Here is a 16112-nt window from a genome sequence, read left to right as displayed (position 1 = left end):
AGCCAGATGATTCAGTGCCTAAGGGCTGAATGTATTTTGCAGTGACTATATTTAGTTATTGGTATTGGGAGTTGCATTGCCCAACGGATTCTGTAAAGTTTCGCTAACAGTAACACAGAGTAAGCACATCACTTGCACTTTCAACACGCAACACGACAATTCGAGTTTTGTATCCATTCCACAGTTCAGACATTCATGTAATGTATTCGTAAAGTTTATTATTTAATTTTTTTAAAAAGAACTTTACGTTTAGAACGTTACAGTACTTAGGAAAACATAGAAATACCAGCACAGACCGTTGCTAACAATAACGATACTAAGACGAGAGTTTAACAGGCTGAGTATTTTTAAAGTGAATTTAGAGTAATGGGATGTAGGAACCGTCTTTTACATACGGTAATCAGGAGCAAGAACTCCAGTAACATGTGAACATTTCATCGTAATTGCAACGACATTATCACGAAAACGTCAAAACATCACTTACTTACTCTTCCGCCCTGTTTGTGTCTGTTGCAGCAACTGAGTAAATATCACATTGCTGACGCATTTCGAAGGCCTTGATTCACGAGTTGGTTTGATCAAACCCATGTTACAGAGATGCTTTTAAGTGGCGTCGAGTTACGGACAAAAGCTGCATCTGAACTAATAGGACACAATGACGCAAACCAATAATACACAATGACGCACGTCTCCAGCCCTCTAACAGGCTGGCAGATATTACCCCAGCTGTGGCAAACCCTTATAGATGGTGTCCCCTTAATCCTCACTAGTAGTAGCGTTGTCGTGACCCTGGCGAATCCACGATGGTAAACTGCTTCTGTAGTTGCTTCGCTCTTCAGCTTCTTCTGCTTAACAGTTATGCAAAGGTAAGGGACAAGAGGACCTTCTGTCTTCGAGTCATGGGAACATTCCAGACGTCATAAGTCCAGAAACCAAATATTATAAAATTTTGAAAGTATCATACGACATAGTACTCTCTACAGTATAATACAAATTATAAAAATGGATCTACATAAGCGTGTATACATGTGCATATGTTGTATGTATGTATGTACTACATCGCATACTAAACCACTGGACCGATTTCAATCAAACGTGGTACACATATCACTTACTATCTGGAAAGAATCATGGTGGGAGTGCGAACCGCTTACCTATTAAAGGGGTGGAGTTGATGGTGGAGAAGCAGTGTAGCCCACGAGGCGCGAATACCCATACTTTATTCATCCAGTACTTAGCGACTGGCAACAAACTTTATACATAATTTCAAACCCTTACATAACATTTCCCCCCCATGAACCATGGACCTTGCCGTTGGTGGGGAGGCTTGCGTGCCGTACCGTAGGTGCAACCACAACGCAGGGGTATCTGTTGAGAGGCCAGACAAACGTGTGGTTCCTGAAGAGAGGCAGCAGCCTTTTCAGTAGTTGCAGGGGCAACATTCTGGATGATTGACTGATCTGGCCTTGTGACACTAACCAAAACGGCCTTGCTGTGCTGGTACTGCGAACGGCTGAAAGCAAGGGGAAACTACAGCCGTAATTTTCCCCGAGGCCATGCAGCTTTACTGTATTGTTAAATGATGATGGCGTCACCTTGGGTAAAATATTCCAGAGGTAAAATAGTCCACCATTCGGATCTCTGGGCGGGGACTACTCAAGAGGACGTCATTATCAGGAAAAAGAAAACTGGCGTTCGGAGAGTGGAATGTCAGATCCCTTAATCGGGCAGGTAGGTTAGAAAATTTAAAAAGGGAAATGGATAGGTTAAAGTTAGATATAGCGGGAATTAGTGAAGTTCGGTGGCAGGAGGAACAAGACTTCTGGTCAGGTGAATACAGGGTTATAAACACAAAATCAAATAGGGGTAATGCAGGAGTAGGTTTAATATGTTGTTGTTGTTCTTGTGGTCTTCAGTCCTGAGACTGGTTTGATGCAGCTCTCCATGCTACTCTATCCTGTGCAAGCTTTTTCATCTCCCAGTACCTACTGCAACCTACATCCTTCTGAATCTGCTTAGTGTATTCATCTCTTGGTCTCCCTCTACGATTTTTACCCTCCACGCTGCCCTCCAATACTAAATTGGTGATCCCTTGATGCCTCAGAACATGTCCTACCAACCGATCCCTTCTTCTGGTCAAGTTGTGCCACAAACTTCTCTTCTCCCCAATCCTATTCAATACTTCCTCATTAGTTATGTGATCTACCCATCTAATCTTCAGCATTCTTCTGTAGCACCACATTTCGAAAGCTTCTATTCTCTTCTTGTCCAAACTATTTATCGTCCATGTTTCACTTCCATACATGGCTACACTCCATACGAATACTTTCAGAAATGACTTCCTGACACTTAAATCAATACTGGATGTTAACAAATTTCTCTTCTTCAGAAACGCTTTCCTTGCCATTGCCAGCCTACATTTTATATTTTCTCTACTTCGACCATCATCAGTTATTTTGCTCCCCAAATAGCAAAACTCCTTTACTACTTTAAGTGCCTCATTTCCTAATCTAATTCCCTCAGCATCACCCGACTTAATTAGACTACATTCCATTATCCTTGTTTTGCTTTTGTTGATGTTCATCTTATATCCTCCATTCAAGACACTGTCCATTCCATTCAACTGCTCTTCCAAGTCCTTTGCTGTCTCTGACAGAATTACAATGTCATCGGCGAACCTCAAAGTTTTTATTTCTTCTCCATGAATTTTAATACCTACTCCGAATTTTTCTTTTGTTTCCTTTACTGCTTGCTCAATATACAGATTGAACAACATCGGGGAGAGGCTACAACCCTGTCTTACTCCCTTCCCAACCACTGCTTCCCTTTCATGTCCCTCGACTCTTATAACTGCCATCTGGTTTCTGTACAAATTGTAAATAGCCTTTCGCTCCCTGTATTTTACCCCTGCCACCTTTAGAATTTGAAAGAGAGTATTCCAATCAACATTGTCAAAAGCTTTCTCTAAGTCTACAAATGCTAGAAACGTAGGTTTGCCTTTCCTTAATCTTTCTTCTAAGATAAGTCGTAAGGTCAGTATTGCCTCACGTGTTCCAGTGTTTCTACGGAATCCAAACTGATCTTCCCCGAGGTTGGCTTCTACTAGTTTTTCCATTCGTCTGTAAAGAATTCGTGTTAGTATTTTGCAGCTGTGACTTATTAAGCTGATAGTTCGGTAATTTTCACATCTGTCAACACCTGCTTTCTTTGGGATTGGAATTATTATATTCTTCCTGAAGTCTGAGGGTATTACACCTGTCTCATACATCTTGCTCACCAGATGGTAGAGTTTTGTCAGGACTGGCTCTCCCACGGCCGTCAGTAGTTCCAATGGAATATTGTCTACTCCGGGGGCCTTGTTTCGACTCAGGTCTTTCAGTGCTCTGTCAAACTCTTCACGCAGTATCATATCTCCCATTTCATCTTCATCTACATCCTCTTCCATTTCCATAATATTGTCCTCGAGTACATCTCCCTTGTATAGACCCTCTATATACTCCTTCCACCTTTCTGCTTTTCCTTCTTTGTTTAGAACTGGGTTTCCATCTGAGCTCTTGATATTCATACAAGTGGTTCTCTTTTCTCCAAAGGTCTCTTTAATTTTCCTGTAAGCGGTATCTATCTTACCCCTAGTGAGATAGGCCTCTACATCCTTACATTTGTCCTCTAGCCATCCCTGCTTAGCCATTTTGCACTTCCTGTCAATCTCATTTTTGAGACGTTTGTATTCCTTTTTGCCTGTTTCACTTACTGCATTTTTATATTTTCTCCTTTCATCAATTAAATTCAATATTTCTTCTGTTACCCAAGGATTTCTACTAGCCCTCGTCTTTTTACCTACTTGATCCACTGCTGCCTTCACTACTTCATCCCTCAAAGCTACCCATTCTTCTTCTACTGTATTTATTTCCCCCATTCCTGTCAATTGCTCCCTTATGCTCTCCCTGAATCTCTGTATAACCTCTGGTTCTTTTAGTTTATCCAGGTCCCATCTCCTTAAATTCCTACCTTTTTGCAGTTTCTTCAGTTTTAATCTACAGGTCATAACCAATAGATTGTGGTCAGAGTCCACATCTGCCCCTGGAAATGTCTTACAATTTAAAACCTGGTTCCTAAATCTCTGTCTTACCATTATATAATCTATCTGATAACTTTTAGTATCTCCAGGGTTCTTCCATGTATACAACCTTCTTTCATGATTCTTAAACCAAGTGTTAGTTATGATTATGTTGTGCTCTGTGCAAAATTCTACCAGACGGCTTCCTCTTTCATTTCTGTCCCCCAATCCATATTCACCTACTATGTTTCCTTCTCTCCCTTTTCCTACACTCGAATTCCAGTCACCCATGACTATTAAATTTTCGTCTCCCTTCACAATCTGAATAATTTCTTTTATTTCATCATACATTTCTTCAATTTCTTCGTCATCTGCAGAGCTAGTTGGCATATAAACTTGTACTACTGTAGTAGGTGTGGGCTTCGTATCTATCTTGGCCACAATAATGCGTTCACTATGCTGTTTGTAGTAGCTTACCCGCATTCCTATTTTCCTATTCATTATTAAACCTACTCCTGCATTACCCCTATTTGATTTTGTGTTTATAACCCTGTAGTCACCTGACCAGAAGTCTTGTTCCTCCTGCCACCGAACTTCACTAATTCCCACTATATCTAACTTCAACCTATCCATTTCCCTTTTTAAATTTTCTAACCTACCTGCCCGATTAAGGGATCTGACATCCACGCTCCGATCCGTAGAACGCCAGTTTTCTTTCTCCTGATAACGACATCCTCTTGAGTAGTCCCCGCCCGGAGATCCGAATGGGGGACTATTTTACCTCCGGAATATTTTACCCAAGAGGACGCCATCATCATGTAATCATACAGTAAAGCTGCATGCCCTCGGGAAAAATTACGGCTGTAGTTTCCCCTTGCTTTCAGCCGTTCGCAGTACCGGCACGGCAATGCCGTTTTGGTTATTGTTACAAGGCCAGATCAGTCAATCATCCAGACTGTTGCCCTTGCAACTACTGAAAAGGCTGCTGCCCCTCTTCAGGAACCACACGTTAATGAATAAAAAAATAGGAGTGCGGGTAAGCAACTACAAACAGCATAGTGAATGCATTATTGTGGCCAAGATAGTGCATAAGGGAACAATTGACAGGAATGGGGGAAAGAAACACAGTAGAAGAAGAATGGGTAGCTCTGAGGGATGAAATAGTGAAGGCAGCAGAGTATCAAGTAGGTAAAAAGACGAGGGCTAGTAGAAATCCTTGAGTAACAGAAGAAATATTGAATTTAATTGATGAAAGGAGAAAATATAAAAATGCAGTAAATGAAGCAGGCAAAAAGGAATACAGACGTCTCAATAATGAGATCGACAGGAAGTGCAAAATGGCTAAGCAGGGATGGCTAAAGGACAAATGTAAGGATGTAGAGGCTCATCTCACTAGGGGTAAGATAGATACTGCCTACAGGAAAATTAAAGAGACCTTTGGAGAAAAGAGAACCACTTGTATGAATATCAAGAGCTCAGATGGAAACCCAGTTCTAAGCAAAGAAGGGAAAGCAGAAAGGTGGAAGGAGTATATAGAAGGTCTATACAAGGGCGATGTACTTGAGGACAATATTATGGAAATGGAAGGGTTTGTAGATGAAGATGAAATGTTAGATACGATACTGCGTGAAGAGTTTGACAGAACACTGAAAGACCTGAGTCGAAACAAGGCCCCGAGAGTAGACAACAGTCATTGGCTCTCGACCAAAGCGAGCAGCAATGTCGCGGTACGATAAACTGCAATCGCGATAGGCTACAATCCGACCTTTGTCAAAGTCGAAACGTGATGGTACGTATTTCTCCTCCTTACACTAAGCATCACAACAACGTTTCACCAGGCAACGCCGGTCAACTGCTGTTTGTGTATGAGAAATGGGTTGGAAACTTTCCGCGACCGGCGCCAGCCTTGTGTGAATGCTCTGAAAAGCTAATTATTTGCATATCAAAGCATCTTCTTCCTGTCTGTTAAATTTCGCGTCTGTAGCACATCATCTTCGTGATGTAGCAATTTTAATGGCCAGTAGTGTATTTATCTTCAGCAGTCGACATATTAGTGATGTGAAGTAAAATATAAAATTCGTCGAGATAATGTCTACAACTGTCTGTTAAAGAAGACATCATCTGAACTAGTGCGTTAGAGGAAAAATGGTATGGCAGGCCGTCGGCTCTCCAAGTATGGACGTATTTCACTGAATCAATGTGGATATGATTGGATTCCCTTACACACCAGATGATGGAATGTGTATTCCGTAATCGGTCATGTATGTTAAACGAGTAAAGTACAGCCTGAGGACTACTGTAATCTTTCATGCAATAAAATACATCGCGGCTGCGTGCCTCCGATATATCATCGTTCACAACGACGGGTAGGGCAAGTTTGATTGTATGACTTACATATATACAAATCTGAAAGGAAAAAGTCAAAAAGAAGAATAATTTTTAATTACGATGAAATGAATACCTTTAGCTGCATACAGGCGTTGATATAAGTCAATGGGAACAGTTGAAAATTTGTGAACTCGAATCTGGGATCTCTTTCTTACATGGCAGACGCTCTATCCATTTTTCTTTTTTCCTTCCATTTTGTTCGGTATCGTTCGTTGCGTTTGGTCTGGGCGGACGTCTTAGGACATCCGTTCAAGTTGATCGTTGTTCCCTTTACTCAGTTTTTTTTTTTTACAGAGGGCTAGCGCCTCTCTGACCAAACACTCTGAACTACCGTGTCGGCAACACAGAGGATAGTGCGACTGCTGGGACTTATGTCTGGCACGCCTCCCGTGAGATCCACATTCGCAACATATTGTCCCGCACTATATTCATAGTGCCCCTGCCCATCATACTCACTAGTCGCGGCTTTACTGAATATTGTCTATACATACAGCTAGATTCATATTCCGCAAGCCACCGCATGATGCAAGGCGGAGTTCAAATGGCTCTGAGTACTATGGGACTTAACATCTGAGGTCGTCAGTCCCCTATAACTTAGAACTACTTAAACCTAACTATCCTAAGGACATCACACACATCCATGCCCGAGGCAGGACTCGAACCTGCAACCGTAGCAGTCGCGCGGTTCCGGACTGAAGCGCCTAGAACCGCTCGGCCACCGAGGCCGGCTGCAAGGCGGAGTGTTCCTTGCACCGATGTCAGGCATTTCCTTTCCTATTCCACACACAAATGGAGCGAGTGAAAAAATGTCCACGTGTCTCCGTGCGAGCCGTAATTTCTCTTATCTTCTTAGTCCTTACGCGAAATGAGCGTCAGCGGCAGTAGAATCATTCTGCAGTGAGCCAAAAACTCCGGTTCCCTAAATTTTCTCAGTAGTGCCTCGCGACAAGAACGTTGTCTTACCTCCAGAGATTACCATTGAGTTCACGAAACATTTAATCTCCGTAATATTTGCGTTCTGATCGAATGTACCGGTAAAAGATCTAGCAGCATCCGGCAGAACTGCTCTTGTGTCTTCCTTTCATCCGACCTGGTGTAGATCTGAAACATTCGAGCAGGACTCAGGACTGGATCACACTAGTGTTGTAAACGCGGTCTCCTTTGTGGATGCGCTACAATTTCCTAAAGTTCTCCCAGTAAAACGAAGTCGATCATTCTTCTTTCCTACTAATGTCCTTACGTGCTCGTTCCATTTCATATCGTTTTGCAATCTTGTGCCTATAGTTCAGCCGTCGTAGGTTGATCTCTGACCATTGCAGTGGGATGGGCCAACGATGGTGATTTTGTAAACGTCTCGATGGCAACGCCTGTGTGTTATCCCAGCTCTGTAGACGAGTGCTAGTCACAGGGTGCCAAACTTCAAGCGGGTCGAGTGTGCGGGCCATGGGCGGGACAAGGCTCCGCCCGTAGCATCTTCGTTCGTTCCTTCCAGAAAGTACTCGGTACAGCGCAACATTTCATTTAGTATTCTGGTGCGACATTTTTCGCTCGGCACAGCTATCTTTAGGTTAAACTTTTATACATCGGTATCGCACTTTCAGGCATTTTAGCACAACAAACCGAGAAGAAAAGGACCTCTCTTGGATAGATCTTTAATGCGCTGTAGCACTGAAACTCCATATTTGAGGAATAGGCAAGTGTAAATACGAAGTCCACCAAATATGGCACGATAGGTTCGGGAACTGTGAAATCGAGATTGTACTGTACAACGTGCTTTTGTTACGCAGTCTGAGCATAGGGCACGTTACCTAATTAGCCAGTTACATTGAGCGTAGCAGACGTGATCTGTTCACACACAAATTAAAATATATAGAGTACAGAAATAAGAAGAGCTACGCCTTCATATATAATTTTGGTTCTGCCTTTTTTTAGTCAGGGTTGTGGTTAGACTGGGATGTAAGACGACATCTTAAATTGATGTGAATGAAGCAGTCACAGTGCTACTCTTGTTTGAGAGAAATGTATGGCTGTTTTATTCCGAATATGTTGTGGTTTCCGCATCACGATTTCCGAGGGTATGGTACGGCTTGGATGCAACAACAAAACTTAATCTTAGAACATTAAAGGGGCGGGCGACATTGTGACATTGTTACTAAACCGTTCTAACTACTCCATATTTTATTCAAAGGAAATCATAATTTACAGTTTATGCATTAGTTAATTACAAGGTCTTCGGTGATACATCACAAACAAAATAAGTACAAAATCTCCTATTTTACACCCTATACTGACAATTGTACTGCTTAAAATGTTGGCGGGTACCACGAATTGGTGCCAATTGGAATCTTTAATTCTAGGAGGGTTTAGTGATCTAGGGTTAAATTGCTCGGAATGAAGCAGTGACTTTTATGGTCTTTGTTGATACAAATACATGGATATTGTTCTACGAATGTATTGCGATATCCAGGTGGTTGGTAAAGCTGTGGCTGGGACGTAAGAGCACAGCTTGAATTGGCAGAAAAAATCTGGTTGTGGTGACAGATTGATCTGTAACGTAACCAGAGGTCTAGTTTAGGTTGGAATGCAACAGTTTGATTGTGAGTCGGCGAAGCCAACGACTGTGACAGCAAATAACTTGACTGTGGTGACAGATTGATTTGTAGCGTAGTCAGAGATTTAGGTTAGGTTGGAATGCAACAATTTGGTTGTGAGTTGGCGAAGACAACGAATGTGAAATCAAAAATCTGGTTGTGGTGACAGACTGATATATAGCGTAGTCAGAGGTAGTCAGAGGTCTAGGTTAGGTTGGAATGTAACGGTTTTGGTTGTGAGTTTTGGAAGCCAATGAATTCGCAGAAAATCTAGTTGTGGTGACAGACTGGGCTGTGGCGTAGCCATAGCTCTAGGTTAGGTTGGCAATCAACTGTTTGGTTGTGAATTGGCGTAGTGAAATTTGGGAAAAGGAAACACAAGAAAGGCCGTGAAATCGTACGAAACTGCGTGTTCGATGAAATTCGGCGAGGGTCGAAGAAATACTTCTTGAGCCCGTTGTATTTCGGACCAAGGAAGTGCTGTTCAGAATAATAAAAGATCATACCTGGGACGACGAAGGTTTTTAGCACCTTAAAGTGAACCATAGTCTGAACTTCATAGATACGAAAGATCGTTCCGTTCACACACAGAAAGTGGATAGAATGTGGGGACTTCAGATACGCCATCCCACGTTTTGACAGAAAGACCAAACATTTCGCTGCTTATTTAGCTGAGTGTCGGGAACATCGCCAGAAATAAATATTACCTCACATTTTTTTTGTTGAAGGGGGTAAACTTTACCGGCCCAGCGAAATTGTAATGCAATAATTCTTTCGGAGAATGTTGCAAGCACGACTAACGACGACAGTTCTGTGCCATTCCGGGAAACCGGAGCCTTTAATTTGCCCAACAGTACAGGTATGTTACAACATCACTTTGCTTGGTACTACACATGTTGTACATTACAACGGAATATCGACTTTTTTTCTGTTTCAGTCTTATAATTTTTTCTCGTTTGTAGGTTCATACATTGCAAATATCATGATACGGTTGATCGATTACATAACGTGTAATGTGCTCTCATTGAGCGTTCTGATTGCCTGAGGAAACCACATGTCCTGTGTCCAGGTTGGGTAATTTCCAAGAATGAATACCTATTGACGTCGCTGAGTCCAAACGATACATATCGCACGTGCGATCGTAAATCGATCATGCAACTCCACCGGTGGGCGTTATGAGTATGTTTACGGTGGTCACTACAGCAATGACAAAAGAAGAGCGTTACAAAAATACTTGCAATTGCAAAGGAGACGACTTATCTTACTCGTCGTCGGTGTTGTCGTCATGTTAAAAGTCCATTCGATGGTCTGGATGGATAATTTGAAAGATTCGAACCATGTATTCTTCCAGATACTCTTTCGTTTTCCGCATTGTCCGCAATGAAATTGTAACGGTATTTCAGCATCGAAACTGTTCTTACGAAGTTTTACACACTTCGCACCACCACGGTATACCAAGTCCCTTCTTCCCTCATTGGCGGTACTCCATATTTGCGACAAAAAGTCAAACAATTTTCTACGCTGGATAAACATGGAATTAGATTTTTCCATGTGAGAGAATCCGCCGAAGAAACATCAAGAACACCTGAGATCCCACTCACTAACGACATAAATCGTCTGGGTTTCCCTAGCAACTCACAAATAGTTCGCGGAGGTATATAAGTTAGAGCAACTACGGGATCAACGGGAAACAGATAAAAATGACGATCACAAAGAATTGATCACAACGCCCGCCATTATCGATTTACGATCGTACGTTCGATATGTATCGTTTGGACCCAGCGACTTCGATAGGTAATCGTTCTTGGAAATTACCCGACGTTGTGTAACAAGAACACGTCGTACAGCTCAATCTCGATTTCACAGATTCCGAAGTTATCGAGCCGTAATTGGTGTGTAGTGACCTATTTCTGACAATCGATCCCTGCAAGTGTACAGTGCTTCATAAACATTCCGTAAAGTGTTAATTTACGTGCAGTGATATAGTTATTCTTTGACTTAGCCTTTGTTAGCTATTCCATGCTGTTCATGTCTACACAATTCATTCATGTGTGTAGTGTTAAGTTATTGCTAAATATATGTGGGAGTAAAGGAACTGTTTTCTCCAACACCCACAGGTGGAATCGTATTTATACATGCTTGTTCTGTAAGTATGCACTTTCAATAGTACAATGCATTAAAGATCTCTCCAATAGACGTCCTTTTTTCTAGGTTTATTGTGTTACTGTTCCTGTAAGTGCGATACCGATATATAAAAATTCTACCCTCTCTTCATTTCGGCAGAATCGTGGTGTTAACTCTGTTTACCCTTCGCTACTTGTTCGTGATATGGAGGATGTTCACAGATCCAGTGGATGTCTGCACAAAAAGAGGCATCTAGCGATCCTTCGTCACAAGCCTTTAAAAATGAATGGCAATGACAGAAGAGAGGGATGAGAATTCTCAATATATACTATGTAGGCGCAAAAGCGACGGTTACTCCAGATTTGCTAGGAAACGATATTACAATATCATGCAGAAAGAATTTGGTGACTTAGCTGACAGTGAAAGAGTAAAGACTTACAACGATCAACAGATGGGATTCATCGTTCAGTACATCAAGAATCAATTTGTATTAAATATGATGGCATGCAGCACGTAAAGATGTTGGTGGTGTGAATAGAAAATTTATGATGTCGCGCATATAATTACATTATAACTTGCAACGGTTTTCGATAAAAGTGAACGGAGAGTATGGAGACTATATATAATACTGTAAAGTACGTTAGTTAAGTCAAGGGGCAAGCATGGAACGATTTTCCGGTTTAAAACTCGTTACTGTTGAATTTCTGAAGGAAAAAGGAGTGCGGGAACGGAAATTAGAACATCCGGAATGGACTGCAGATCTCACATTTAAGTGGATTTAAGTGCACACTGTTCACATCGTAAGGCGAGAAAGAACTTATTTCTGATTTACTGAGAATGCACGTAAAAGAAAAATCACGTTGTAGAAGAGGCACATTTTGACAAACACAGTCCAATTCTCTATGCTCACTGCCGTTAAAGAAAAGGCGAAGCTTGGAGAATTCATTGTGGCCTTGAAAGAATTACAAAGATAGGCTCCTAAACATTTTGAGAACATCTTACATATGTTTTTGAGCTGCTTTCGAGACCATTTGTCGTTTCAGTTGAAAGTGTCTCTTTACACGTGCATATATAACTGACTGATTAGCAAGGCAATTCCCATTTTAATGACAATTCCTTTTACGTTAAAACTGTCCATGTCGTCTACGTTTGTTTCCTCAGGTAGAGTTTCACGTTTCGATAACGAGGTTGCAAAAATGCTTCAATATTTCGATCGACATACATAAAAGACCTTTTCGATTATGAAACTAAATAAGTCACGATTATGTGGCATCTTGAGCGCGAAAATCTGTGAAATTGTCTGCGTCTGTCCATATGCAGACAGTTTGTACCAGACAAAAATTATGTAATCAGCACGCCAAAAATATTTAAATAATACCGAAAATTTGTGTTATTTCTGATCTATGTTACTGAGAAATCTTAAATATAAAACCAAGTCGTATCCAGTGCGAGTGCACTGCCATTTATGTGTGGCGCATTCACAGGTTCCCTTCTTCCCCCTCCTCGCACTCAGGCACCGTGGCGTGGCGGTGAGGAAAGTGTGCAACGAGGCTGAGCACTATGGCACTTGTACCAGGGCACTTCCCGTGAGCCTAAATCTTGACTGCCCTGCTACAGACAGTAACTGTTTTCGCCAGAAGCCATTTGCATTTCATACTTGGAAGCTGGCAACAGTGCTGCGAGCTGTCAGGGATCTTCTTACGCTGTCTTTATTACAGGTTTTAATCGACGTGACTGTGTAAAGCTGCACACTGCTAATACTGCTGCTAATACTGTGTTACAACATTACACAGTTGTTTTTCCTACTCATCTGCACTGATGTAGATTTTTCTGCCTTTAGAGCACTGTTTCATTCGTCACACGAAATGTAAATTCTGTCCAAGTTATCTTGCACCCTTCCACAGTCATTTAACAAGACCTTCACGTGTACCACAGCATCATCAGCAAACAACCGAAAACTGCTGCTCGCTCTTGTTCGATACTTTTCATTTGGTCTCTTCATTTCTTTTTCTGTTTTTATTTTTTGTGGATGTTTTCTTCTTATGGTCATGAAAGGAAGGTCAGGGTTTAACACCCTATCGGCAATGAGGGCAGCTACATGACCAGATGGGGAAGAATCCCATCCATTGCGTTAAGCGGTTTGGAAAACTGACAAAAATCTAAACAGATTTATTTAGGGAGAGGGCCCGCCTTGAGCAAGATACAATTTTTATATTTTCTTTTTACTTCCCTGACATGTTTCACTGAAGTTTCAGCATGTTCAGTGGGGTTAATTGTTTGTGTATAGTGGTTTATTTAGGAACTTTAGTAGTCTTCAACCGGTGTTCTTGGTGTTTTCTGGTGAAATAATTTCAGAAGAACCTTTTGGGAACTGTTTTCAGCTTCGTTACTGTGTCATTAGACGTTTGATTCTCTTTCTGTATTAGTCTTTTGTTATATTCACATTTGTTGTTTATTAATACTGTTAACAATAGTAGTTACTTCCCTTGTAGAGTAAGTTTGTGATTATTGTAGTCAGGTTTTTAACATCTTCTTATTGTAGTAGCGGAACTTAGTGTGGTGTCACCGCCAGACACCACACTTGCTAGGTGGTAGCTTTAAATCGGTCGCGGTCCACTAGTACATGTCGGACCCGCGTGTTTACTTTTTCTAAGTGTTGTGTCTAGACAAGACAGCCTAGACACAATGAGAGGAAGCCGAAAGGCACGCGCTAAGCCAAAGCAGGGTGCGTGAGGTCTGAAACAGGATACGTTATGAATGCTATAAAGAAAAGTACGTAGCTTCTGGAATACTTAACTTTAATCCATCCTTTTGGTACATCTGGAGATTGTGGCGATACAAGTGCGACTCTTTAGATACATGCAATGTTACTAATGACGCCTTGCTAGGTCGTAGCCATTGACTTAGCTGAAGGCTATTCTAACTATTGGGTCGGCTAATGAGCTATGCTTCGTCCATGTAGTCGCTAGCAAAGTCGTCCGTACAACTGGGGTGAGTGCTAGTACGTATCTCGAGACCTGCCTTGTGGTGGCGCTCGGTCTGCGATCCCTGACAGTGGCGACACGCGGGTCCGACATGTTCTAGTGGACCGCGGCCGATTTAAAGCTACCACCTAGCAAGTGTGATGTCTGGCGGTGACACCACATTCCTCTCCCGCAAATCGGCGAACGGTCGTGTTATAAGGCTTCCGCTCGCCGTGGGGAGGACCCCATGTTGACGTATGCGATGAGGTGGGGAGCCTAACAACAGGCGAGGCTGTGCCACCCGCACCCGGCCATTGGGTCTGAGGGGATCTAGGAAACGCCTGAAAACCTAGTCCAGGGTGCACGTCAACATGCGGTGTATGCGCCCGTAAAGAGACAGGAGGGGCCGAAGTGTCGACCTCCATTGCATCGGGGTACCCGACGCGCGAAGACGCCATGTGGTCCGGAGCGGGCAAGAGTTCCATGGCGGAGGTCAGCTGGTCACGGGTTTTTGGGGATCGAATGGCGTAAGGCAAGTATTAGAAAGCAATGCCGATTTCAACTGGCGAAAGGTGCGTTCGCATTCCGTCGTCCAGACGAACGGAACACCTGTACGGCGTAAGCGATGAAGCGGAGCTGAAAGGGAAGAGGCATTGCGCACATTCACTCACACCTTGTGGTTCTAAATCGTTTAACGTTCTTGCGACTGCATCAAGCAATGCGTGGGGAACATTGCGCGCTCGGAAAAATTTCGGTTGCGCGTTTACTTTCAGTTCCAAATGTGCTTCATAGTTCTTAGTGCAACCAAGGCCTGGTGCAAAAATGTCTGCAAATTCTTCACATAGACGAGAAACACTGTCTGAAGGCACAGTCTGATTCACTGATAGGGCCTGATTTACTATACACAAGTTAAACAATTGAAATAAATCTAAACCAAACAAGTTCACTGCAGAAGAAGAACGAAGAACGTAAAATGACAGAAGTTTTGTTTGACCCTTGTATGTTGCAAGAAGGCTGCACTGTCCTAACACAGGGATATTCTGACCTGAATAACTATTTAACTGAACATTTGCGGTACGCAACGGAGGTTTGCCCAGTTGTTTGTACGTGTCATGATTGAGCAATGAAACTGCAGCTCCGGTATCGAGCTGGAATGGTATGACCTTGCCATTAAAGTCCAAATCTACAAAAAGTTTATTGTCCTGCAGACGACAAGAGCGACTGTCTCGTGCAATTTGAACTGATACAGGTACAGAACTTGCTAATTGACGTGATTTCCGGCGACGTCGACGCACACTTTTTGTGGGACGCACACAGGCACTGTTAGAGAAAGTGGCACTGGACGAAGTGGAATTAACTACATGAATGTCCATGGGCGAAGGTTCACGGGCCTGAGTATCCTTGGTTCGATTCCGGCGCGAAGAAAAGGGCCTGGAATGGTTGTGATTGTCTGATCTGAGCTTTTTCTGGCAAACACTTTGAACATGTCCTTTTTTATTACAGTAAAAAAAAAAGAGCTTGGCGTGACGGGCAATTGTCACGCGAATGTCTAGTAGCACACCGCGGGCATGATTTCACTGCATTTGTATGCTGGCGCGGCACACCTGGTTTAGAGCGTGGCGGCAGCTGCGTGGACGTGCGCGAGGGCAGTTTACCAGGCCGTGCAGCGCGCCCGGCGGGCCGGTTAATGTTACACACGGCTGGCGAAGTTGCAAATGATTCCTGAGCAAAGTCAAGCGTGTCTTGTCTATCCAATATGTCTATCACTTGTTGAAGGGAGGGATTGAAGAGTTTCAAAATCTGTTCTCATATGCGAACATCAGAAACGTTCTGTGCAATTGCATCACGTACCATTGTATCTGAATAAGGGAGTCCACATTCATACTCAAAGGCACAATCCCTTGTAAGGCCTTGCAATGTTGCAACCCACTCCCTATTAGTCTGACCGGCCGTATGTTTCGTACGAAAGAAAGTATACCTCTTTGCAAC

General features: G+C 42.6%; 1 protein-coding gene across 1 annotated transcript in view; it reads left to right on the top strand.

The window, feature by feature from the left end:
* Window positions 1-752: 752 nt before the first annotated feature.
* Window positions 753-16112, top strand: part of LOC126473939 (juvenile hormone esterase-like) — a 128573-nt gene continuing 113213 nt past the window's right edge. Inside the window, exon 1 of the mRNA XM_050101298.1 lies at window positions 753-866. Within this exon, the coding sequence (XP_049957255.1) occupies window positions 804-866 (63 nt within the window). The 5' untranslated portion in view covers window positions 753-803. The remainder of the gene's footprint in view (window positions 867-16112) is intronic.

This window comes from Schistocerca serialis, chromosome 4 (genome assembly GCF_023864345.2).
Source record: "Schistocerca serialis cubense isolate TAMUIC-IGC-003099 chromosome 4, iqSchSeri2.2, whole genome shotgun sequence".
NCBI lineage: Eukaryota > Metazoa > Arthropoda > Insecta > Orthoptera > Acrididae > Schistocerca > Schistocerca serialis.
The sequence above is the reverse complement of the archived record's forward strand: the minus strand, read 5'-3'. Positions and strand labels throughout refer to the sequence as shown.